We start from the raw sequence: 23,973 nt of genomic DNA, 5'->3' as shown, positions 1-23,973 counted from the left end.
CCATCTCTCCGGGCCCACCCACAAACATTTTAATGAAGACAATAATCGAACTTATCATCATCATCTTCATTGTTACTATTACTTATTTTGAATTTTGGGTCACATCCAGTGATGATAAGGCTTTTCTTCTGGCTCAGAGGTCACTGAATTAGGGGTCCCTCCCAACAGAGTTTGGTGGACCACATGGTGCTGGGGCAGGAATTGGGTCTTCTGCATGTAACATGAGCTCAGCCCTTCAATTTGAGTTTTATTTTTTTTTCATTTTTTACATGCATTTTATTGATTTATTTTGGTTTTTGGGCCACACCCGGTGGTGCTCAGGCTTCACTTCTGACTCTGTGCTCAGAAATCACTCCTGGCAGCTTTGGGGGACCATATGAGATACTGGGATTCAAACCACCCGGGTCCATCCAGAGTCTGTCACGTGCAAGGCAAATGCCCTACCACTGTGCTATCTTGTCAGCCCCTCAATTTGAGTTTTTTTAAAACATTATTGATTGACTGATTGATTGGTCTTTGGACCATACCCAGTGGCGCTCAGGGGCCACCCCTAGCTCTGCACTCAGAAATCACCCCTGGCAGGCCATATGGGATGTCAAATTGGTTCTTTCCTGGGTCGGCTGCATGCAAGGCAAATGCCCTACCACTGTGCTATCTTTCCAGCCCCTTAATTTGAGTTTTCTAATGGCCTGATTGGTAAAGCCAAGAAACAGAGGTGGGAGGGCAGGAGGCAATGGGCCAGCTCTGGTTTGGGGGACAGGAAGCCATGGCTGGACTTTGTGGGGGAACAGAAGGTGATCAGCGCTTTGGAACACATACAAACTCTTCCTTGGGGCCTCTATAGCTTCATGCCAAGTGAGGTGTGTGTCCATGGCCCTGTGTGGGTTTGTGGGTTCCATCCCTCCTGGAGCAGGACCGCAACGGCTGTGCCCCACATTGTGCCCTTTTCTCTTCCGATCCAGCTTCAAAAGCATCTCCTGTCTATTTCTTGCCTATGCTGTCTCCCTCTGTCCAGTCCCAACAGGGCACCCCCAGGTATTGGCCACCTCAAGGGACAGGACATAGGCAGTGAACCAGCAAGTAACAAGAGGGGGTAAGGGCTAAGGTGGGACCTCTAGGACTAGCCCTCAAGTCTTGGGCAGGCTCACACCCAGTGTGTAAAGTTAAGTGAAGGACATGGAAGGTGATGAAGGGTGAGGGGTGCTGAGACAGGACAGGAAGTGGGGGAGGCTCCCCCTAAGTGGTTCCCTGCTCCTCCACCTCCTTCTGTCTGTCTGTCTGTCTGTCTGTCCTATCACCTCCTGACCCCCCACCTCCAGTTCAGCTGGTCATATGGTCCCTGTTTCCTCTGAGGGGTGCTGAGGAAGGCAGGTGGGGAAAGAAGGGGCCCTGGGGCTCTGGCAGTGGGGTGGGGGGAGTGGGCAGGTGCTCCTGATCTGTCTCAAGGTTCTGTGACCACCACACCAGTCCACCACATCGTGTGTGTGTGTGTGTGTGTGTGTGTGTGTGTGTGTGAGAGAGAGAGAGAGAGAGAGAGAGAGAGAGAGAGAGAGAAAGAGAGAGAGAGAGAGAGAGAGAGAGAGAGAGAGAGATATGGGGGCACTTTTTTCCCAATTGGTGGAAAGGAGCTTTGGGCAGCACCCCACATACTCAGAAGCTATTCCTGGCTCTGTGCTCAGAAAGGACCGACTCCTGGCAGGGCCTGGGGGACCCTAGAAGGGATCAGAGATATGAAGCAAGGTCTGTGGGATGCCAGGCAAGCACCTTACCTCTGTGCTGTCACTCGTTCACATCCACTGGAGGGCTGGACTTTGCAAGTGCTACAGCTTTCCCTGCCTTTTTGTTGTTGTTGTTTGGTTGGTTGTTTTTTTTTGTTTGTTTTTTGGGTCACACCCGGTGATGCTCAGAGGTTACTTCTGGCTGTCTGCTCAGAAATAGCTCCTGGCAGGCACGGGGGACCATATGGGACACCGGGATTCGAACCAACCACCTTTGGTCCTGGATCGGCTGCTTGCAAGGCAAACGCCGCTGTGCTATCTCTCCGGACCCATCCCTGTCTTTAATAATATTACCTGGATGGGGACAGTTTTGGCCACACAGCCCAGAGAGATGAGAGGGCAGCTTATGAGGACAGGAGGCCCTGAGCCCCTCCTGACCCCGTGCTGCCCAGGGCTGGAGAAAGCTGTGGAGCTCTGAGCTCACAACTGCACCCTCCATCCCTGAGCAGGTCTCTTGCAGAACCCTTTGCCACTGAACTTGGGGGTCCACCTGCCTGCAGCAGGGAGCTTGGGACAGGTGGGCTGCACTTGCGCTGCTTCTGCCTGCTCCCTGATCCCTTGCTCCAGAATTCCCTGGGCCAGGTGCTTCCTAGAACCCCACAATTAGGAGGCAGCATGGTGTGAGGCAGATGGCCATACACACTGCCCCCAGGAACCTCAAGAGCAGAGGGCCCTTTTGAGCCTCTGTCTGGTGAATGGAGGGAAATATAGCAGCAGCCCCCCACCCCCTCAAGAACTTGTAAGTGTTTAAGGAGACAAGGCAAGTGCCTAACACAGAGCAGTGTGGTAGCAGGGTACAAGCCGGTGAATAAATGTGTAGCATGGAACTTCCATGGAGCTGCTAGAACCATGTGAGTGAGGGAACCATGTGGGGGAACAGGCACCCTGGAGAAAGGGGATGGGAGAAGGAGAAGGGAGGCAGCGACAGGCCCCCTGACCATTATTCACTTCCTGTCTCCAAGAGGGTATGACATCTACTCAAGTCTCCCCCATCCGCTCCACATCTTGGCAGCCTAGCCCCTCACATCCCAGGGTCTGGGGAGAGAAGGCTCCTGAGTCCCCAGGATGGGCCAGGCCAGAACCAACCAGCAGAATTAGAATGACCAGAACCATCCACACAGAGCCAACTCCACATTTCCATCACATACAATGTCACCCACCCTCTCTCACATACGTCCACACACAGCATCACGCGTATACACACATGCACACATATAAACACACATACTTGCTCTCACTTTCACGTGGCTACACATTTTTACACGTAGGTTCATACACACAGGCTGACATTGGAGCACATAACATACACACAGGCTTATGCAAATAGATGTACCTTGAAGCCCACCGATAACCTCGTCCCCCCTACCAGACTGTGAGGATGAGGAGGGCGTCACTACTCCCTCACATGTTCAGCATGGAGACACTTAGCACCTTCCCAGTCCAAGATCCTGTGCCTGAAGGAGGCTCCTGGGATGGAAGTTCTCGAGCTTCTCTTTTCAATGGGGGTGAAGGTGGGCGTGCAGGAATTTGGAGCCCAGGGGTTTCATCCTTACCTGAATCTAGTATTAACCTAGGATTGACAAGTATTGTGGCAAGGGCCAGATTGATGGCACGACAGATAGAGCATTTGCCTTGCATATGGCCAACCTGGGTTCAATCTCCAGCATCCCATACCATTCCTGAGCACTGCCAGGAGTAATTCTTGAGCACAGAGCCAGAAGTAACCCCTAAGTACCCCTCAATATGGCTCTAAAATGAAAACAAGCATGGTGGGACAGACTCAAGGTGAGGGGAAGGGAGGAACTGATGGTACCTCATAAAATCAATGACTCTTGTGCCTACCTTCAGAGAAAAAGAACTATTCCAGAACAAGGGTGATGGAGGGTAGGGTACCCTCTGACACACCTGAGTTGCAACCTAAGCAAGAGCTGGAGATGTGGGGCTGGAGAGATAATACAGCAGGTAAGGTCCTTGCCCTGTATGTGGCTTACCAGTATCCCATATGGTCCCTGGAGTCCTCCAGGAGTGATCTCTGAGTGCAAAGTCAGGAATGATCCCTAAGCACAGCCAGGTGTGGACCCAAAACTAAAACAAACTAAAGGAGTGGGAGGTGCAGAAGCATCTGAGTTATGTAGGAGCAGCAGATGCTGAGCGCAGAGGATGGGGGTGTAAGGGAGGAGGTTAACCAGAACCAGGGGAAGAAGTCATTTGGGAATGAGCCTCAGGTAAAAGGGGCAACAGCGGGGGTGCTTTTCCTCTATTCTTGGGAACTGGATCTGGCTCAAGTCTCCCACCTCTAATCTCTAGGCCAAGTTTCCTGAACCTGAGGCAGGCCCATTGGGCTGAAAGCAGATTGTTCTGTTGGACTATGGGACCGCTGGGTTTACAAGCCTGAGAAGCAGGGCCCATCAAGAACCCAGACAAGTGCCCCCCATCCCCACTGCTATCATGTCCCCGTCCTCCAGCTGCTCAGGCACTCCAGGTCTTGGCCAGGGAATCTTTGACTGTCTCTTTGCCCTCATCTTGTGATCACCTCCCCAAACCAACCCTGCCGGCTCCCACCCTCCACTTCTGGGGCTCCAGGTAGCTGCCAACAAACACCTCCTGCCAGGTCTCCAGCCCCCCATCCATGGACATATGCCCTCAGCATTGCATCCATAAAGTGCCTCTGCAGGTCTGTCACTTCCCTGTCCAATAAGCTCCAATGGCTCCCTCCTGCCCACAGGATAGAGCCTGTAGCCTGTTGCGTAGCTACGGCCCCTTGGGCAGCCCCAGCCAAGCAGCCCCTAAATAGCCTTTCCAGCCTCGTTTCCTTGGATGTACCCCCCCCAATATATCCCAGATACCAGAGCCCCTCCTAGAATGCAGGATGTCCTTCCCAGATCCCAGGAGGCTCCAGTCTCTCCAATTCCAGCATGTGCTAGGGTGAGCTAAAGTCCCCAGTGGTCCTTCCCTGACAAGACTCATACCAATGATGACAACAATGATGACGACAACAACAATGCAGGCCTTATAGGCCCTTCCCTGACAGAGATTCACACACGATGGGGCAGGTCCTGTGAGTCCTTCCCTGACAGGACTCACCTGATGGAGTGGGCCTTTCGGGCTCTTCCCTAACTTGAACTCACACCCGACTGGACAGGCTTTCGGCACACATCAGCTCATTCTCACCATAATCCTAGAAAAGAAACCAATTCCTGGGGCCGAAGAGCGATAGGGTGTTTGACTTATATACGGCCGACCCAGAATGGACCTGGTTTCAAATCCTGGCATCCTATATGGTCCCCCAAGCCTACCAGGAGCGATTTATGAGCACAGAGCCAAGAGTAATCCCCAAGCATCACCAGGTATGGCCCCCGAAATAAAAAGAAACCAGTTACTTTTCTCATCCTCATCTCCAGGAGAGATAACTATAAGCCTGAGGTTAAGAGGTTAAGGCTTTGGGCCTAACCAGCTCAAACCCAGCGGCATTCACAACTTCCTTCCAGTACTAAGCACCTGCCATGAACAGAGCTTGTCCCAGCCCACAGGGGCCACCCAGGGCCCCCATGAGAAGATGCCTGGCACAAGAAGCCCAAGCAGACACTTGCTCAGGCCCCCATCTGAGAGAAATGTGCCAGGGAGTCAGCCACATGCTTGGGCCTTAGCAGAAGTTTTGGAGGCCAGAGAAATAGCACAACCATAGGGCGTTTGTCTTGCATGCAGCCAATCAGGACAAATGGTGGTTCAAATCCCGGCATCCCATATGGTCCTCCAAGCCTGCCAGGAATAACCTCTGAATGCTGCTGGGTGTGACCCCCCAAAAATAAACAAACAAACAAAAAAGAAGTTTGGGGTACTGAGGTATCTACCTCAAGGCCACACACCCAGTCCATGGCAGGTTCTCACCTAAAACCTGAGGCCCGATAAGCACCTTTTTTCTGTCTCTGACTAGGAATCTGCCTTAATCAGGGAAGAAAGAGACTGTCCAGGTTTCCAGACATGGGCAGGAATGTGAGGATTTCTTTCTCGCTCTGCTAGGCTCCACACACGAATCCAAACCCACAAGGTGGGCCTGCCCTGCCCTGGCCTGGCCCTGCTTATGGGGGACCTGGTAGTAGTAGCCCCCCAGCTGAGATCCTGTGAACTAAACGGACTCTCCCCTTACCCCCTGAGCCCTGGGGAAAACAGAGTCCTTTCACAACTTGTTAGATTGACCGCCAGGACCAGGATGGGTTTCTCCAGTTTCTCCTCAGCCACCAGCGGAGCAGCAGGACTCACTCCTCCAGCCAGGGCTGGCCACCAGCCTCCTCAGGGTATGTGCCACTCACAGAGCAGACTGACAGGCCACAGGATGCCTGGGCTCTGCCCGCCCCTCTGGCTCCAACCCTGCGGACTAGAACCAGGCCTGGAGGGGTGGGCGGGCTGGGACACTTGGGAGGGGCAGAGGCCTCACCACAGGCCCCTTTGCAGTTCAAAGTGACACACTTGGCGGCTGGCTGTCCCCTTCAAAGGGCAGACAGCAAGTGAGTGGAGCCGGCTGAGTCGGGCACAGCAGGGACTCAGGCTGCCCTTCCAGGACTGGCTGAGTTTTTAGCCACGGGGAATGGTTCCCCTGCTCCTCTGTTCCCCAGCCTGGAGCAGGCTGGCCTGCCCTGGCCAGCAACACCTTGCTGTGCAATCCTGGGGAAAGTGCCTTGTGTCTCTGATCCTTCTGTCAAAGCAACCCCTCTCCAACCTTCCCTCTCCACTGGCTGGCCATCAGGGGGTCACCATGAGTGGGGCGAAGGAGCTAATGCAGGGGTCAGGGACTTGTGTTGCATGTACTTCTACCCCGGTACTGCCTATAGGTTCCTGAGCAGAGAGCTAGTGCCATTTGTGGTCCCCAAATTCCAAATTAAAGAGAAAAAGATAAAGGAGGGGCTGGAGAGAAAGCACAGTGGTGAGGCATTTGCCATGCATGCAGCCAACCCAGGATGAAGGGTGGTTCGAGTCCCAGCATCCCATATGGTTCCCCCGAGCTTGCCAGGAGCGATGTCTGAGCACAGAGCCAGGAGTAATTCCTGAGTGCTGCCGGATGTGACTCAAAGACAAACAAACAAGAAACAAAAACCCCACAAAGGCATCTATGAAGCTGGAGCTTGCAGCCCAGAGCAAGCACACTTGAGAATCAACATCCTCAGCTGCTTGTGTGTCCCCGGGTTTGTGCCTAAATGCCCCGTGCCTTGGTTTCCCTCCTGTGAAGTGGGGCTAGACTGGGATGACCCCAAGCCTGCCAGGCATGATGCAGAGCTCAAACATGCCCCCACTTCACCCACTCCGGGATGCCCCTCAGGAATCTCTAGCACCAGATAAGATATGTTCTCTGCCTACTATGGGGAGAACTATTTAGCCCAAGCAACTCACCAAGAAAGCTTGTTCCAGGGGCCTTGCCAACTCGGCCCCCTCCAGAAGTATAGGAAAATTCAAGGGGACCCCCAGTCCTAGTATCTGGGGGTGCTATTTCCAATTGGTACAGCAGCTCCACTACACACAGCTTGGAAACCCTGCATGTGGTTATCTTCCTCCTGAACCCCAGTTCTGTGTGCTGGGAACATGGGTAAATCATTTTGAGGAATACTTGTCGTCAAGATCTAGGGTGCCCAGGGTCTAGCCCTGAGTCCAGACAAAACATATGCCAGCAGCTGATTGCTCCGGCCACTGCTCTCTAAGGCTGTGTGACCTAGGGAGTCCCTGTATAGCTCTGGTCCAGCGTCAGGATTGCAAAATGGGAATGGAGGGCAACACTATCCCTGCACCCTAAACCCCTCACCAGGCAGTAAAGACAAACCGAAAAGATGCTCTTTAATGACACAGCACATATTAACTGTTGGCCTTCATTATCCTTCACCATGCGACATTCATTCTAGAAATAACTGAGCTCTGCACCTGGCCAGCCCCCACTGCAGATAACAAGGGATGGGAATGCCCTCCTAAAGAATTTTGTGTGTGGGCCCGGAGAGATAGCACAGCGGTGTTTACCATGCAAGCAGCCGATCCAGGACCAAAGGTGGTTAGTTCGAATCCTGGTGTCCCATAGGGTCCCCTGTGCCTGCTAGGAGCTATTTCTGAGCAGACAACCAGGAGTGACCCCTGAGCAACGCCGGGTGTGGCCCAAAAAAACAAACAAACAAAAAAGAATTTTGTGTGTATAGTTTTGGGGGTTATTTGGGGGGGTCAGGAGAAACACACCAGAGATGCTCTGGGCTTACTCCTGGCCCTGCACTCAGGATTCACTCTTTTGTTTTTGTTTGTTTTTTGTTTTTGTTTTTGTTTTTGGGCCACACCCGGCGGTGCTCAGGGGCTACTCCTGGCTATCTGCTCAGAAATAGTTCCTGGCAGGCATGGGGGACCATATGGGACACCGGGATTCGAACCAACCACCTTTGGTCCTGGATCGGCTGCTTGCAAGGCAAACGCCGCTGTGCTATCTCTCCAGCCCCAGGATTCACTCTTGGCAGTACTCAGGACACCATATAGTGGATCAAACTTGGGTCAGCCACATGCAAGCAAGTGCTCTAATGGCTGTGCTATCTCTGCCCCTCCCACCCCAGACACTGTCTGGAAGTTTTCCCCCAACAGAATTCCTGGGCTCCAGTCCATCTCCATTTATTTGCTGTGTAATTTTTTTTAGTTTTTGGTTTTTGGGTCACATCCAGCAGTGCTCAGGGGTTCCTACTGGCTCTACGCTCAGAAATCGCTCCTGGCAGGCTCAGGGGACCATATGGGATGCCTGGATTCGAACTACCGTCCTTCTGCATCTAAGGCATATGCCCTACCGCTGTACTATTCCTCTGGCCTCTAATTTTTGAGCAAGTGATGACTTCTCTGAGCTATGAGGACAGGGAAAAAAACAGTCACAGCAGCCCCTGTACCACCTTGCTGTGAATGAAAGTTGGCCTGCTTAGAGCAGTGGCATCATGCAGATTAGGAAGCAGCATTCAATAAGCCCCAGAGGCTTGCCGGAGGACAATGCTGGACACCGGGGACACCACCAAGCCCCTCAGTAAAAGCTGTGCAGCCCAAGGTATAGAGGAGGCCGCAACATCCAGCACCCCTAGAAAAGAGGCTTCCCTACAGTACAATCCTCACTGCTTGGCGCTCCAGCAGCTGAAACTCCGAGCAAGCTCCCGGCCTGCTGGGCTCAGCAGAGCATGGCTCCCTTTACTAGAACCAGGTTTGGACAGTAATTTTGCGGTCATAACAAGTATTTTCTTTACATGCTGCTCTAGAAAGGGGAACCCTTGCCTTTTTTTTTTTTTTTTTTAAACCTAATTGAAGACACCATCAAGCATAACTATGCTGGAGTTGGTAATAAAAACACGATGGAGGGAAACATTCAAAGCTTCATCATCACAAGCCATTGGCGTGGCCAGCAATGTGTCACTACTCCATGCCCACCCCCCAATCCACCCCCTTGGCTGGCCCTGTTCTGATTGGGACTGGCTCGGGGGCTGACAATGTTAAACCTATGGCCAAAAAAAAAAAAAAAAAAAAAAGAGAGAGAGAGAGAGAGAGAGAGAACAGTTATGAGGCTCAGAGATAGCCTGAAAAATATCCTAGAAAAGCAAAACATATGCCAAGGAGTGTGGTGTAAAAGCCATATTTCATGCCTGACTTTAGAGAATGTTAATAAGGATTAGAACCATACTCCAACAGAGCAACTATCAGTCAAGGCGGGGTAATTAATTTTGCTTCAGATCTCTGCTTGGGAAAATGAAAGCAGCAAGTGTTTCACAGCCCGGAGTCCCCCCTAGCATGCGCACAGACTTCTTAGGGCCTGGAGAACTCCCGAAGCCGGGCCCTGGGCTGCCTGGGAGAATCTCACTGTGGTGCTGTGTGGCTTTGTGACTTTTCTGGAGTCACGATGATCTCAGAGTCTAGTTTAAGCCCAGGATTGGTTGATAAATATGATTAAAATAACACTTTCCCAAACCATGGGTCCTTCCCGCAGCCTCTCACATGTGCAGGACAGATGTGTCTTCCGTGTACAGATGACCCAGCGGGTTACTCCCTCGAGGTAAGGACCCTGAGAGACAGGGGCCCCCGGGGGTCCAGGCAGGCAGGCTGGCTGATGGCCCTTTGTGGCCCTGTCCAGGCTACTGGCCTCACTGTGACCCACTTTTAGAAGAGGGTGGGCCAAGATCTGGGTACCTGGGTTCAGACTCTCAGAGGGTGTTGGGATGAAGGGGTGGGACTTGGGGTTCACCTGACTCTGTTCTCCCCTCAGCCATGTAGAAAGGAAACCCACATACATGGTTAGCCAGGAAATTCCCCAAATCTTTCCATCTCAGGAAGCTCATGGAAGAATATTTGCCTCCCAGTGACCTCAGCCCAGGGACACAAACAAGACAGGTAAGTAAGCCAGAAAGACAAATACCCAGAGAAAGTTCTAGAAAGAAGTGTAATGTGCTCACAAAGTCTCCCCCTTCTGCGGTGCTGAGTAGTGTGGGGTGTCTGTCTTCACTGGGCTACATACAACTGATCTCTGGGACCAGTACCTGTCCCGGTTCACCCCTTTTCTTCTGGGGTTTGGAGCTGCACCTCAAGCTGGGACACTCTGAAATAGCCAAGCAAGTGCTCTCTGCCTCAGCAATCCTGTAGATCCTTGCTATGGCCTCTGAACGGGAACCCCAGACACTACAGGGAGAGTCAGATGCTAGAGATGAGAGCAGTAAGGGACACCTTACTGAGTAGGGAGAAGGGATGTAGAGGGCAGCAGGATCAGAGGTGTGGTGGGGGAAAGAGTCCCCCACTGGCCCCCAGGCTCTGGGCCAAGCTGAGTCCTCTGCTTCCTTTTTTCCTGGGGAGTAAGAAAAAAAATGTCCCTCTAAACTGATCAGGTAGAACAGATTCAAATGGAGGCTGATGGTGGAGGCAAGGCATTCTAGTGCTGTAGGAGCAGGCATGCGTGGGGTGGGGGTTCATGGCACCCCCCAACACTCACTCACAAGAAGGCAAGGAGAGGCCGGCAGAGGGCCTTGCTGGGTGCTCCGCTGAGAAGAAAAAGGCCACTTAGGGTTCTTGGCAAAGGGGCTCTCCAAGATATCCCCAAGATGAACCTCAGCTGGCATAGAGGTGTGGTAGCCTGAAGCCACTTTGAGGGGCCCTTCCCGAACAACAGCCCAGCTCAGAAGCTGCCCCAGGTGGGCAAGGGGAGGCCCCGTAGGATCAGGACCACCTGGCGGTAGAAGCACACGGTCACCCGTCACCTGGCCTCCTTGCAGCTGGCCCACCAGGTACAGCCAGCTGCGATGGTTGGAAGTGGGGGGGACACAATCCCAGGTTGGGGCGCTTGGTCTTCCCCAGGGACTCAGAGCCAGTCCCTGGTGGGGAGGCCCGGCCGGCCGGCGGGCAGCCGCTGTGCGCCCAGGCTCTGCCCGGCCAGGCTGATAGGAACCATCTGCGTTGTCTTAGGCCGCCCCTCTGCCCACTGTCCCTCTGAACTCGCCGGTTCCCGCGGGCCGTTTGATGCCTCGCAGGGTCACAGACCCCCGCACACAAATCACCGCCGCGGGGCTGGGGGTGGGGGGCGGCGTTGAAACCCAATCCGCAAAGTTTGCTCTGCCGCTGGCTCGCTCCTTCCCTCGCTCACTCACCCCGCCACCAACCCCTTTCCAAACAAGGCTTATTTTTCTTGCCAAAAAAACAAAGTTGGTATCAAGTGTTTGGAGGGAGAGAAAGTCTCCCCCGCCCGCCAGCCAGCCAGCCAGCCAGCCTGTCCGCCTGCCCCGCTGGCCAGGCCAGGCCAGTGGCGGTCTGGGTGGAAGGGCAGAGGCTGCCACGGAGCCCCTGGACTACAGGGCTGCAAGGCTGGATGGCATGGGGAGGCCACAAGCTCCGTCGTCCTGTCATCGCAGCTGGGGCCGGACACCAAGAGGGACAGACCCAGACCGGCAGTCCTCGAGCCTCGCCTAGGCAGCCAGTGTCCATCCCTCCGGCCAGCGCCCTCCATCCAGCTCCATCCCACTTCCCCGGAGAGAAGCATCACATCCTGCTCCTTCTCCTTCCCCATAAAACAGCCCCTGCCTGTCGCTTTTACGAGGTGACACCGGCTCTCAGTTCGATCCTCCCGGTGCCCCGGGCCTGGATGTGGAGGGCGGAGAGTGCGGGCAGTCAGGCGTCTCCGGAGCGCTCGCTCCCAGCCAGGCTTTCAAGGGGGAGGCTACGGTGGCCAAACATGTTCCAGGATGCCGGGGAACCTGAATTTGTGGAGTGGCTACAAATTCCTCCAAAGTCCACCACCCCCTCCAGCCCGCTAGCTAGCTCTGGTCTGAACCCCTTAGAGTCTGGTGCAGAGGCAGTCAGGGTTTGGTTCGTGCATGCATGGGACACCCCCCCTCCATCCCATTCCCACTGTAGACCCATCTCCTTTCCAGGCTGTCGGCTTTTCTTTTTGGTGTCCATAGCCTGGAGACCCAGAATGGCCACTTCTCCACGCCCTCGACTTCCCACTGGCAGCTGAAGTCCGAGATTGCTCTGTGGCGGTGGCAGTGACGGCATCCACAGTGCCTGAGAGAGCTGGTGGCTGGGCTAGAGGCTGGGGCTCCAGTGGGGATGGCGAGAGACCACATCGAGGGCCCGAACCATCTGGGTCTGTACGGCTGAGTTCGGGGGCGTCCCAGAAAAAAAAAAAAAAAAGATCTGCGAGCTGGTATGGGGTGGCGTCCGATAAAGGCATCGCGGCCCCTGGGAGGAGAAGAGAAGCAGGTTTCTATGGGGGTCGAACAAAGGAATTTGCCTCCGAAGAAGGGGGCTGAGGGAGCACAGCCAGCGGCGGCAACCGCAGAGACTAGAGGAAGAAGGGGGCCTGGCCTGGCCTGAAAGCCAACGAAATTCCCTGCCAGAGGCCAGACAGGGGATCCATCAGATCCCGGCTTCTCTCCTCAATCAACCCCCTTTTTTGGAGGTGCTGGGAGGCACCCTCCCTAGGACCATAAGAGAGAGTGGCTATGTTTTCCGGAGAGCAAGCAGGGGCCCCTTAAATCCCTCTTCCCCAACCGGTATCTGTTGCCCCCATTTTCCCGAAATTGACTGTCGAGGCTCTTAGGAAGCTTCCCCACTTACACAGGTGCTGACAGGGGCCCACAGGAGATGACCCGAGGGCCCCCGCTGGCACCGAAAGGCAGGCGGGTGGGGAGGGAGCACCGGCACCAAAATCCTCCCCTCCCTCCCACTCCTGCCCCGGCCCGGCCGGCCCTCGGAAGGGGTGTAAGAAGCTCCTCGGCTTCTTTTCTCCGCTGGACTTGAATAAGGGGATTAGGATGGCAAGTTTCCGTCCTTGGCTGGGGGGACAAAGGGCCGAGCGGTGTGAGCGGCCCCAGCCTGTGATTAAACCACAGAGCCCTGTCACTCAGCACTATCCTAGGTACTTGTGTTCGTGACCTAATCTTATTAGAAGATAAACCCAACGAAATCCTTTTCATAATGAAAAGTTACATTTAATGGCTGGATAGCCCCCCCCCACCCCCGCCGACTCTGCCCACCTCCCCCGTTGCTGTTGGATATGGCTTGCCTGTAATTGGCATTTAAAGCACCAGGTCTTGGAGAAAAACGGGGTTTAGGGTTTTTGTAATCCCCCTAAACTGTCTTTGTTCGAAATCTCCACAGATACAAGTCTGTTAAGAGTAAATATTTGTGGATTGATACAACCACATTTTCCCCCCCTGCAAACCAAATCTGGAAAAATTCCGCCCTGCCTCCGGGTTGCTGGCGGGCGGCAGGGGGTGAGAGGGTTGGGGGGGGGGCAGTATTGGCTCAACCTCCCTGCAAAGAACTCTGGTTTTTTTTTCCTTTTATTTTTTTTGTTGGGGGGGGGGAGGCGCTTGGCTGCCTTCAGGAGTGAGGGGCTTTTACACATTTCTCCGGGTGGGAAAGTGATCTTAGACCCTCCTTTTTTATTTTCTCTTCTCCCCAAAAGCCACTTTCCTGACTCTCTTTTTTTTGGGGGGGGTGGAGGCTGCCCAAAGGGGTCCGGCAGAGAAGGGATTCAGAGCACAGAGTGATTTGCTGATTTTTGAACAAAAATGGGAGCTCTCTGCCAACCTCTCTCTCTCTCTCCTGCTGCAGGTTTAAGTGGCTCTCGGACCCCTGGGGTCCACTCACAGGCCAGAAGGCTGCAGAGAACACCTTGGAGGAGCATTGAAGGATCGCGGAGTGGTGGCTGCCAACTGTCCGCTTGCCTGCCCGCCTGCCCGCCAGCGGGGCCCCGGGCTCGACAGGGCCCCAGCCTGGCATCCAGGGATCGGATTCCTCCATAAATCAGCTGCTAGGTGAAAGGGCCGGGCTTCGGAAAGGGCAGGGCTGCGGCACGCATTACAGTTCGGGGTTCCCAAATCCAGGCTAAACCCCTGGTGACACCGAAATTTATCAACCACTTCAGGCGCCCCAGGCTCGGCCGGCTGGACTCAGGGAGTATGCCTCACTGCCCGACTCTGGGAAAGGAGCCGCAGAGAACCCGTCCCCCTTTCCCAAACCCCAGTTCCCCCACAGCAGGGCAGGGGTGCAGTCCTGGAGAGCCTACAGCTGCCACCAGCACCAACATGCCCTCCTGCCTGCCCAAAACACAGAGATTCTAGCCTTGTCCTTTGCCAGCCAAATGGGGCACCGGTGTGCCCGGCAGCGACGACCACTCCCACCTTTTCCCCTGCCCCCTTTCCTGGCTGGGTGCTCGAGGGAGAATCCCAGCCTAGGGCACCCTGAGGGTCAGAGTGAGGTCTTAGGGATCTCATCTGCTCTGGAAAATTGGGTTCCCCACCCTCCCAAACCCTCCAAACTCGGCTGTGGAATGTCTTTGCACCTGGAGGGTTGAACTAGCTGCCTGGTCCTCATCTGTCCGCCAAACCCCAAAACTAAGGTAACTCAGGTAACTCAGGCAACTCCAGCTGACCACCACCCCACTGGGGGCCGGAGGGCTCTGGCCTCAGGTGCTCACAGACCAGGTTCAAGAGGCTGCTGGGGAAGAAATCCCGCTGTGTGCTGCTGGAGCCTCCAAGAAGCAGCTTCTGCAGCCTGACTCCCCAGTTCTCACCCGGGTCCCACCCTGGGCTGGAAAGAGTTCCTCTGCAAAGGTTCTCTGGGATCCCAAAGCGATGGGCAGACAGTCCCCCCAGTAGGCAGCTCCTTGAAGGCATGTGCCCACTTCAGCCCGCTACCTTTCCTCGGTTCGGTTTTACTTCGTTCTCTCCATCTTCCTCACAAGCCATTGCCGTTGGAATTCCCTTCAGAGAGGGACTCTGAGCCTTCCTCATCCAGATGGGGAGACCCTTCCCCTTGAGTACCGGTGCTCTACTAAGGAGGCCCTTCATTTAGAGGGGGTGTCTGGGACTATGTTGTGGCTAGAGGGAGTCACATGAAGCCATCGCCTGCCTACCTCGTAGCTGGGTGCTTCGGTGGAGGATCAGGGATCAGCCACACTCAGCTTGGCCCCCACCCAGCCAGGTCATTCCTCATCTCTTGCTACAGCAGAACCTGAGGGTGGGGACCTCCATCTCTTTGTGCCCTAGCTTGCTCCCCAATCTTTCCCCGCACCAATCCACCACCCGGTCTCCCCAGGAATCCTAGAGTACCTCAGGCGATCAGTAAGCAAAGATCTTCATTTCTTCTGGAATCGGGTTTTTTCCCTCGGTTTACTGATACCAGATCTGCCAGGTGCTCTATCTACCGGGGATGTGCACGCCCACCCCCGACCCCATGAAAAAGTGCCTAATGGGGGGGGGGGCTAGTCCTGCCATCCCTGCCAGGGCCCTCCACGGCTGCCAGTCAAGCCGGCAGACAGAAATGGATACGTTGCCCCCGGAAAAACAAAGGAAGAGCCAGCGCAGACATTTATTTGTACTGATCACGGGAAGCGAAGGTAAAAGGCCCTGAGGAAGTGCTGTCAGCCTGGCCGGAAACCCCAGAAAGTTGCCGTGGGGCACGGCGGGGGCCCTCCCACCCCACCCCTCCCAAGGCTGCAGTAGTTAAAGCAAACACTGAGCCTTCAGTGCGCCATCACTTACACCTTCCCCCCCAAATTACACAAACTCTGAAGGATTTCTCCGAGAGAAGATGGATGCTGCAGGAGACTGGAGGTCAAGGCTAGGGTATTTAAAGTATATTATTAACAAATAAACATTTATGAACAAAAAAAAGGGGGGGGAAGCGAGAGAAAGAGAGAAAAACCCTATCGGCCACCAGGGAACCCAATCATGTTGCTTTTGGCTTCGAATGACAGGAGACATTGAGGACCTGAACGGAGGGCACCGGCCCTGATGAAACCGCGGCCTCAGCCTGCCACTTGGCTTCCTGGGCCTTTGTGAATCAACTTTTTCAAGGGCTGACGCCGCTGCTTCAGCTTGGCCCCCCTTCCGCACATGGGGTGGGCGGGCATGGGGCAGCAACGGCCAGAGGAGATGGGACTTTGCTTCCACTGGCTCTGGACTAGCTGGGGGTCTGGAGAGGACAGGGTCGGCTAGAGCATCAGGCCAGGGCTCTCCAGCACCCCCCACTGGCTGACAGCTCTTGGGGGTGCTCTCAGGAGAGGTGGACCCTCTGCCTCCTCAGGGGTCCTGGTTGATTGAGGTGGCAATTGTTGATGACGTTCCAGTTCCCTCTGCTCCTCAGCCCTCACTAACTACTGCCAAAGTCAAAGACGCATCAGATTTCTCTCTCTCTCTCTCTCTCTCTCTCTCTCTCTCTCTCTCTCTCTCTCTCTCTCTCTCTCATTTTAAAGCCTTCTTAGTTGCAGGGCAGGGGCAGAGACAGGGGAAGTTCCTTGAGAAAAGCATCCCTCGAAGGCCCACTTTAGATGGAAACCGGGCCCGACAGACAAGAGGTATGAGCTGGCTCCCCATTCCATCGCCTCTTGAATCCTCCACCCAACCCCTCGCGCCCCTCACCCGGGATTTGTTCAAATCAGAAAAACACTTAGCACCCCCCATAGTTTCCAAATCTATGACCTGATATCATTGAGGTGACTTTTCTCAACTCTGCCCAGACAAGATCTCAATTGTTCCCCCTCCACAGATGCTCTTTGGTCTGATCCTCCTCTACTCCACCTCCCCAAGACCCCCAACACCTCTAAAGCGATACCGAGTGTGGCCTCGTGGGTCCCCCAGCACAGGGCATCCCACTCCCTCCCCTCCACCAAGCTGCTTTCCTGAGACCACATAGTGGACATCTATCTGTTCTCAACCGAAATAATTACTGGGTTCTGTGTATCTTTGGAGGTGCTGGAGAGGGGGTTGGATCCCAGTGGAGAAGGAAACAGGTCCAGGAAGCCCACCAGGTGCCCTTAGAATCATCACAGCCATACCCACTTGCTGACAGAAAACTGGGGTGCAAAGCTTAGCAGATGGGGGACAGCGGAGCTGGGGGGTGGTGGCAAAGGCTGGTCTGCTCAGCCCTTATCATCACCAAGTGGGATGGGGTGGGCATTTTCTTAAGGTGTTCTACTTAAAAGACTGACTTTCCTGGGGGTGCCTTTCATCCTTCCTGCATTGGGTGGAAGAGATGGGGAAAGTGGTGGTGGTGGCAAGTGGTGATTGGGGGGGGGGTCAAGGGGCCCAGACCTGCATGCCAGTGTGAGACCCCTGGGCCTGACCATGTGCTTCCTTGTAAACAAGGCACATGCTATGCTGAATTGGATGACAGTGTCAGCCATCGCTAACTCTCAGATTATTAACAGCAAGCCAGGCAGGGTGCCAGGTGCTGGCATCCACAGCCCTTGGAAGAATACCTCCCCCCAGGTGGGGTACCTTCCTTTCACAGAGGAGGTGCTGCTGGAAGGTGCCTCCACCTGGCTGCTACATCACCCTGTCATCCCAGGGCCAGACTTTCTGGGCCTGGGCCTAAGCAAGGGGCTGGGACTGGAGGGAGCTGAGATTCACCATTCTCACAGCCCCGCCGAGATCCTCACGTCGCTTGCTTCCCCCACTCGAGAAAAACCCAACAAACAAATTAGGCTCCAGCAGCCCTGAGCCTGGGGAACAGAGGGTGAGCCAGGAGTCAGCTGTGAATAATGCCTCCGTTCAGAGGCCCGGCTCTGCGAGAGGCTTCTGGAAGTCCTGGGTTTACCCTTCCACCCCACAGCCTAGGTGCTGGGGTTAAATGGAGGAGCAGGAGCGGCCAGAGGGTCCCCCAGGCAGGGGCTGGCAGAGTAAACCCTTCACTCTTACCTCCCCTACCGGTAAGCTCCCCTTCAACCCCAGCCTGCCCCGCCCAGGCCTATTCACTGGGTGAAAGGAAAGTCCCCTTTCTAGGCAGCCTAGGCTTCTGCAGCTCTGAATTGGTTGAAAGGTGGGGGGTGGGGGAAGAGCTTGTCCGCAAGGATCCCCGTGGATGGAGGATGCGGGTCCCTGGGCCTCCTGCCTTAAGCCTGGGGAGGCCTCCTGAGAAAGGAGAAAGGCTGGACGGACTGACGGACTGCTCTGGCCTTCCTAGCAGCCCTGCTCCTGAAGGTGGGATGTTGGTACCCCAAAAAGGTACATCCCAAGAAATTCTCCCAGGGCCACATCTTAAGGGGAGAAAGTGTTGGGGGGCAGCAGTCTTGGATGTCCTCAAAGCTCTGCCAGCTGGGGTCAATTTGGAACAAACAAACAAACAAACAAAAAATCACCATCGAAGACTCCAAAAACTCAGGCTTCACTTCCCAGTATCCCTCTCTGGAGTGAAGAGTTCCCCACCTGAGCTGGTGATCCCAAGGGGGCCCTGAAGGCTCAGGAGCAGCAGACTGGAGGAGGGGCACTTCCAGCCCCCCCCCCCCCCCCGTGGTGGCACTGTACAGGCAGTGGCGGGCAGCCGGGCACCCCAAGGAAGCTCAGACGGGTAGCCCGGAAGCTGTCTCCCGGGGTGACTCTGATCCATTTTCCGACATTTTGGGGGCCTTCCCACAGGCCTGTTCTCCCTTCCGGAGCCTCTGCCAGGCATTTGCCACCTCCTCAAAGAGAGAAACCCCTTCCTAGTGACTGAGTGAGAGGGCGCAACAGTAAGACGAGTTACATAATTCTATGGGCCCCCGAACTGAGGGGGGGGCAGTAAAAAAAAATGGGTGTGTGACTTCGGCAGGGAGGAGGGAGGAGAGCCTCGGTGGCTCAGTTTTGCCCTGTGAGTGTCTAAATGAGCCAGAATAAGCCCTACCACTCCAAGGCCTTTGTTTTTGTTTTGTTTTTTGTTTTTGTTGTATTCCAATAAAGACAGCCCCCACCCCCACCACCACCACCACGGAATGGAGAAAGGCAAAGAAAGGCTTTTCGAAAGATCCGGTGAAAGTAACTGGTGGCCCGGCTCCCTACTCTTTAGTGACTAGCAGGCTGACTGGATCCTGCTGGGTTCTCTGTACCGCTCCAAATAGCCTTGAATCACCCCTGTGGTGCGTAGAATGATTCTGGGTGTCGGATCTTAGAGACCCGGTAGGAAGAAGAAGGAAGAGAGGAGAAATTGAAAGAGCGAGCCGAGAAGCCCGGGGAGACTCCCAATGTTTGAAGGCACATTTTTCACAAGTTAAGGAAGTATGAGCTGCTCTCTATGTCTCTCTCTCTCTCTGTGTGTGTGTGTGTGTGTGTGTGTGTGTGTGTGTGTGTGTGTGTGTGTGTGTGTGTAGGGGTGGTGGCGGCGGGAGGGAGCTGCAAGGGGGCTGACTGTTCTTTTCCCAAAACCGCGGGTGCAGACTCCGCGAAATCTAGAAGGCACGTTTCTGCGCCCTCTTGCCTGGATTCTTGTCTGAAAAGCATTTAGACACAGATGCAATAAATATGCATTTGCGATCTTCAAAGAACAAAAATAAATCGTGGAATACACGTTTTATTGCGCCAAAGACCATCGCTTTCCATGCCCCCCCCTAGCCCCAGCTTGCACGGTTGGGCTCTTCCTTAGACAAGGTGCTTGCAAAAGCAGGGCATTTGCTCCCTGGATTGTCTCCACAGCCCTGCCTCAGCCCCCAACCACCACACCGAATGGGAAGGGAGTGCAGTTAGCTAATTGGTGAGGTAGGAAGAAGAAAAAAGGAGGGTGCCGGAGAAGAAAGACCCAGTAATAGCCCTCTGCAATGGCCACCCCAAATGGGGGGGTGGGGAGAGCATCCTGAGATTTGCCTCCACTCCACTCCAGCTCTAGAAGACACTGCAAATGGCTTTCTCTCCAGGACTTCTTTCTTTGTAAAACAAATCCACTTTGCACAGAACCACCCGGTGCTGCATTGTTCTTGGTAAAATGAGGGGGTTGGCCTCTCTGCTTGGAGGGAACCCCCAGATCAGATTTTGCGGACCTCACAGTCTCCGTGCCTGGAAGATCCAGATTAATCTGCATAGTTGACGGAGAGCACCAGAAACCAGTGCGGAGGGGATGAGGACCAGTAGGGAAGAGATGTTGGAATAAAATGGTTCCAATATGTTTAAAAGAAAAAAAAAATTTCCCCCAAACCTACACACAGATGAGGAGACACCACCTCCCCTTTCTTAGTTTCTGGAACTTCAGCACCCAAAAAGGTTGCATGGTCCAGGCCGGAGACTGAGCTGAGCGCAGGTGGGTGCTGCCAGCGCTGAGCTCCTGGCAGTAACCTCGGCGAGGGGTGCAAATGTGTGAGACACGGGGTGGCCTGGAAGATGGGGAACTCTCCTAATAGATGCTCAAAGGTTAACCCAAATCCAGCAGCCCTGTTTACCCCAAACTGCCATCCACATTTGCTTTGTGCCTGTCTTTGTGCCCGGGAGGTGACTGGACCCTCACCTCCCCCAACAGGAATTGCTTTCCAGGGCTTTCCACAAGTCCAGCCCTTGGCAAAAGGCCTCATGGGATGTTCCAGACAGAGGTGGACAAGTTCTGAGACCAGCAAAGAAGTTGATTTTCTGAGCAGGTCACCCCCAGCTCCGGCCTGCCAGCCCTCTCACCACACACCAGAACGGCACTAATGGGGGACTCGCCCAGGCCTTTCAGGGTAGGAGCCCAGACCCTCTCTGGGGCTCTGATCTACAATCTCACCACTTCTAGGCCTCAGCTAAGTGGAGGGCCGGCTCCACTTTATGCCAGGTAGGGTGGGCCTGGATTGAAGGTCCTGAGCAGGGCAGGCAGCCACAGGCCACATGCACCACCACCACCACCACCACCGGGACCACCACTGCTCTGGCCACACCAATTTCCCCCAGTTCTGAATCCTCTCAGCAGATCTTACACCCGGCTGCACCCCATCCAAAAGCCCAGCCAGAAAGTTCTCACAGGCACCACCGAGTCTCTGAAAAGCCACTTTGGGGATCCCCACATTTTCCTTTTGGCCAATGCACCTCACCACCAAGTCTCCAAACCAGGGAGGAGGTGAAAGGAAAGAGCCTCCATCAATTCTGTTCTGTCCCAGGGCCCTTGCCAGCTCTGAGACAGGGACTCAGCTATGAATTCACAACGGCAGTCTCTGACCCTCAGACCGCAGCCCTGAGGCTGGGGTCCACGCGTGTCGAATTGGTCACCCCCACCTCAAAATCCAGAAAAGAGAACCTGGCCAGTTTCTAGGCCAGGAAGTCTGCCGCCTGCCTCTTTGCGTCCTCAAACTATACAGCAGCATATCCAGTCAACAAAGCTGGAAGTATCACATCTTACTCAGCATGGTGCAGGGAGCCTGGGCACCCCGGTCGCACCAGGAATAAAGCTTAGCGGCAGGCGGAAGGCAGGAAGGGGCTTCCAGGTTGCTCCTTCCAACACCACTCCACCTCCTGGCTCCCAGGACATCCAAGCCGACTCCCCCCAAAACGCCCATCTGGAGCAGCACACGACCTAGGCTCCCGAAAGCCCTGATATTGCTTGGAAAGAAATTTCTGCTTCCCACAGCATTTTTCCTTCTTGGGTTGGGGGGGGGGGGTCAGGCCCATTCTTTCTGCCAAGCCGTTCAGCTTCTCCTAGCCTGGTATCCTAACCCCCTTGCCCAAACTCAAAGAACTCAAGGCCCAACCTTGGGGTTTCCAAGCACAAAACATAGCATAGTAGGGGAGCTCCACCAGGATCGGCTGAGCTGGGGCGGTTCGCCCGGGCCGGGAGCTAGTGGCTCCGGGAGCCGGGAGCCTGGAGCTGGGAGCCAGGTGCGCAGCCGGTGGAGCACGGTCGGAGGAGGAGGCGATAGGCAGGGGGGCGCAGGAGGTGTGCGGGGCACAGGGCGCAGGAGGAGAGCTTACTGTTGGTAGTCTTGTTTGCAGTAGAGTTTCCGATCCCGGAAATAGCAGCTGGTGGTGAGGGCTTGCTGACACGCCGCGCACTGCAAACACTCCTCGTGCCAGGACGACTCGTTGACGCGCATCAGGAAGCGGTCGGAGATGGGGCGCTGGCAGCCCTCGCACACCGCGGGATGCGGGCAGTCGGAGCCTGCGGCGCACATGGGGGAAGAGGGGGCGAGACCCGGCTGTCAGCGCCCACCGAGCCCAGCCCTAGCTTCACCCCCAAGCGCCCTCGCTCTAGGTCTAGCCCCGGGTCCGACACCCGCGCTCCCTCCACTCCTCTCCTCTCCAATGCGCGGTGCGCGCGCGGGGAGTCTGCGGGCCTGGAACCTGCAATCGCCCCGACCCCGGGAGTCCTGCGCTGGACTCTCTCGGATGTCGGGGAGGCGATGGAGAAAAGAGGTTGAGGCTTGGGCTCGCTGGCACTCCCCGCGGTGCCATCCCTGATCTGCTACCCCCGGTGTACCCAAAATCTGTGCTTTTGGGGGAGAGGTCAGGGATATTTTTTTCCTCTTGGCAGCTACCTCCAGGAGTCATCCCAGGTGACGTGGGCTGGAGAGCTTGCCAAAAGGTGACTGCTTGGGCCCTCGCTCAATCGGTGCGCCTGCAGCCAGAGGGGCACCTAGCATCGGGGCCTTGGTGGATGGTGAGCGGGGCAGGGACCGGTCCTGACCTCCATCCTCTCGGCGGGGAGGAACCCCGTTTTCTTTTCCGATAGTTTTCAGGGGGGTGTCTGTGCCTATTTGGGGGGCGGTCCACCCCCTAGGAGCCTTACCAAGGTGCCCCTTGCAGCCTCCCTGTGCGTCCTGTCCTGCCTCCCCTTAGATCCATGCACACTTTTATCCATGCGGGGACCGCGCATCTCTCTCTCCCCGTGCATGCCCAGTTGGCTCTCCCCGCACCTCATCTTCCTGCACCGTACTCACCCAGTAGCACCCCCAGAGTGGCCGGCCCGGGGCGCAGGGCGTGCTCCTCCATCTTGATGCCGTCCAACATCTTGGCGCAGTCGGTCTGCGCGGCACGGGGGAAGCAGCGCTCCAGTGACTCGGGACCTGTTGCTATATCCATGGGACGACGCGGGGCGCCGGGGCCAGGGCTGCCGCTTGCGGGGGGCTGGCTGGCTGGGCTGGCTTGGCCCTCCCGCCCGCCCGCCTGCCCGGCCCGGCCTGGCCCTCCTCCCGCTTGCAGCCGGTAGGGAGAGGAGGCGAGGCCCTTGCGGGGTTGCAGCCTTGGGGATCCTCCGACCGGTGCGTCCTGGTGCGTCCTGGTGCGCCCTGGGGAGTGGAGAGGCGGTGGCGGCGGCGACGGATCCCGCACACTGGGCACCCCGGGAGTGGCTGACAAGGGTCTCCGCTGGGTTCCTCAGTCGTGGCTGTCACCTGCTTGTCAGTCAGCTCCGAGTCCGGTCCGGGGTGGCCGAGGCGGCGTTGGCTGAGCTGGCCGAGGCGGCCTCTCGGAGAGCCCCGTAGAGGAGACGACGGAGGGAACCCGCGGCTGCAACGGGCAGGGGTGGAGGTGGGGGTGCAGGGGTGCAGGGTTTGCGGGGAGGGGCCGGGGGGGTTGCGGGCGCAGCGGGGTTCCCGCAGCGGGCCTCGGGGCTTCCTGCGGGCGCGCTTCCCCCGCGCGCGCGCGCGCTACGCTAGGGCCATGGAGCGCAGCGCCCCGGGAGCCGCCGAGGGTTTAGAGCCGAGCCGGGGCGGGCGGGAGAGGGCGGCGGAGGGATACTCCCGGCCTCGGGCCGCCTCACACCCTCCCTCTCTCTCCCTCTCCCTCTCTCTCTCTCTCTAGTCTCAAACTTCCTGACATTTGAACTCATTGGCGCGCCTCGTATCCCTGCGCCGGGAAGGGAGGGGGATGAGCCGGCCGGCTCCACGTCAAAATAGTGCAGCCCTGGCTCTCCCCCTCTCCCCACCCCTCCCCTCCCCTCCCCAATCCCCCCTCCCTCTCCCTCTCTCCCTCCCAAGGAAGTTTTTTTGGGGGTTCCCCCCCTCTTGGGCACTGAT

General features: G+C 56.0%; 1 protein-coding gene across 2 annotated transcripts in view; it reads right to left on the bottom strand.

The window, feature by feature from the left end:
* LMX1B (LIM homeobox transcription factor 1 beta) overlaps positions 1–23,096 on the bottom strand; it is an 84,205-nt gene extending 61,109 nt beyond the window's left edge. For both annotated transcript variants that reach the window (XM_049774192.1, XM_049774193.1), the window contains exons 1-2: positions 22,897–23,096; positions 21,932–22,118 (exon numbers count right to left, since the gene is read on the bottom strand). In XM_049774192.1, the coding sequence (XP_049630149.1) occupies positions 21,932–22,118; positions 22,897–23,038 (329 nt within the window). In that variant the 5' untranslated portion in view covers positions 23,039–23,096. The remainder of the gene's footprint in view (positions 1–21,931; positions 22,119–22,896) is intronic.
* Between the last annotated feature and the right edge of the window lie 877 nt (positions 23,097–23,973).

Source organism: Suncus etruscus, chromosome 5 (assembly GCF_024139225.1).
Source record: "Suncus etruscus isolate mSunEtr1 chromosome 5, mSunEtr1.pri.cur, whole genome shotgun sequence".
Lineage (NCBI taxonomy): Eukaryota > Metazoa > Chordata > Mammalia > Eulipotyphla > Soricidae > Suncus > Suncus etruscus.
Note: the sequence above shows the minus strand (reverse complement) of the source record. Positions and strands in the feature narration are given on the sequence as shown.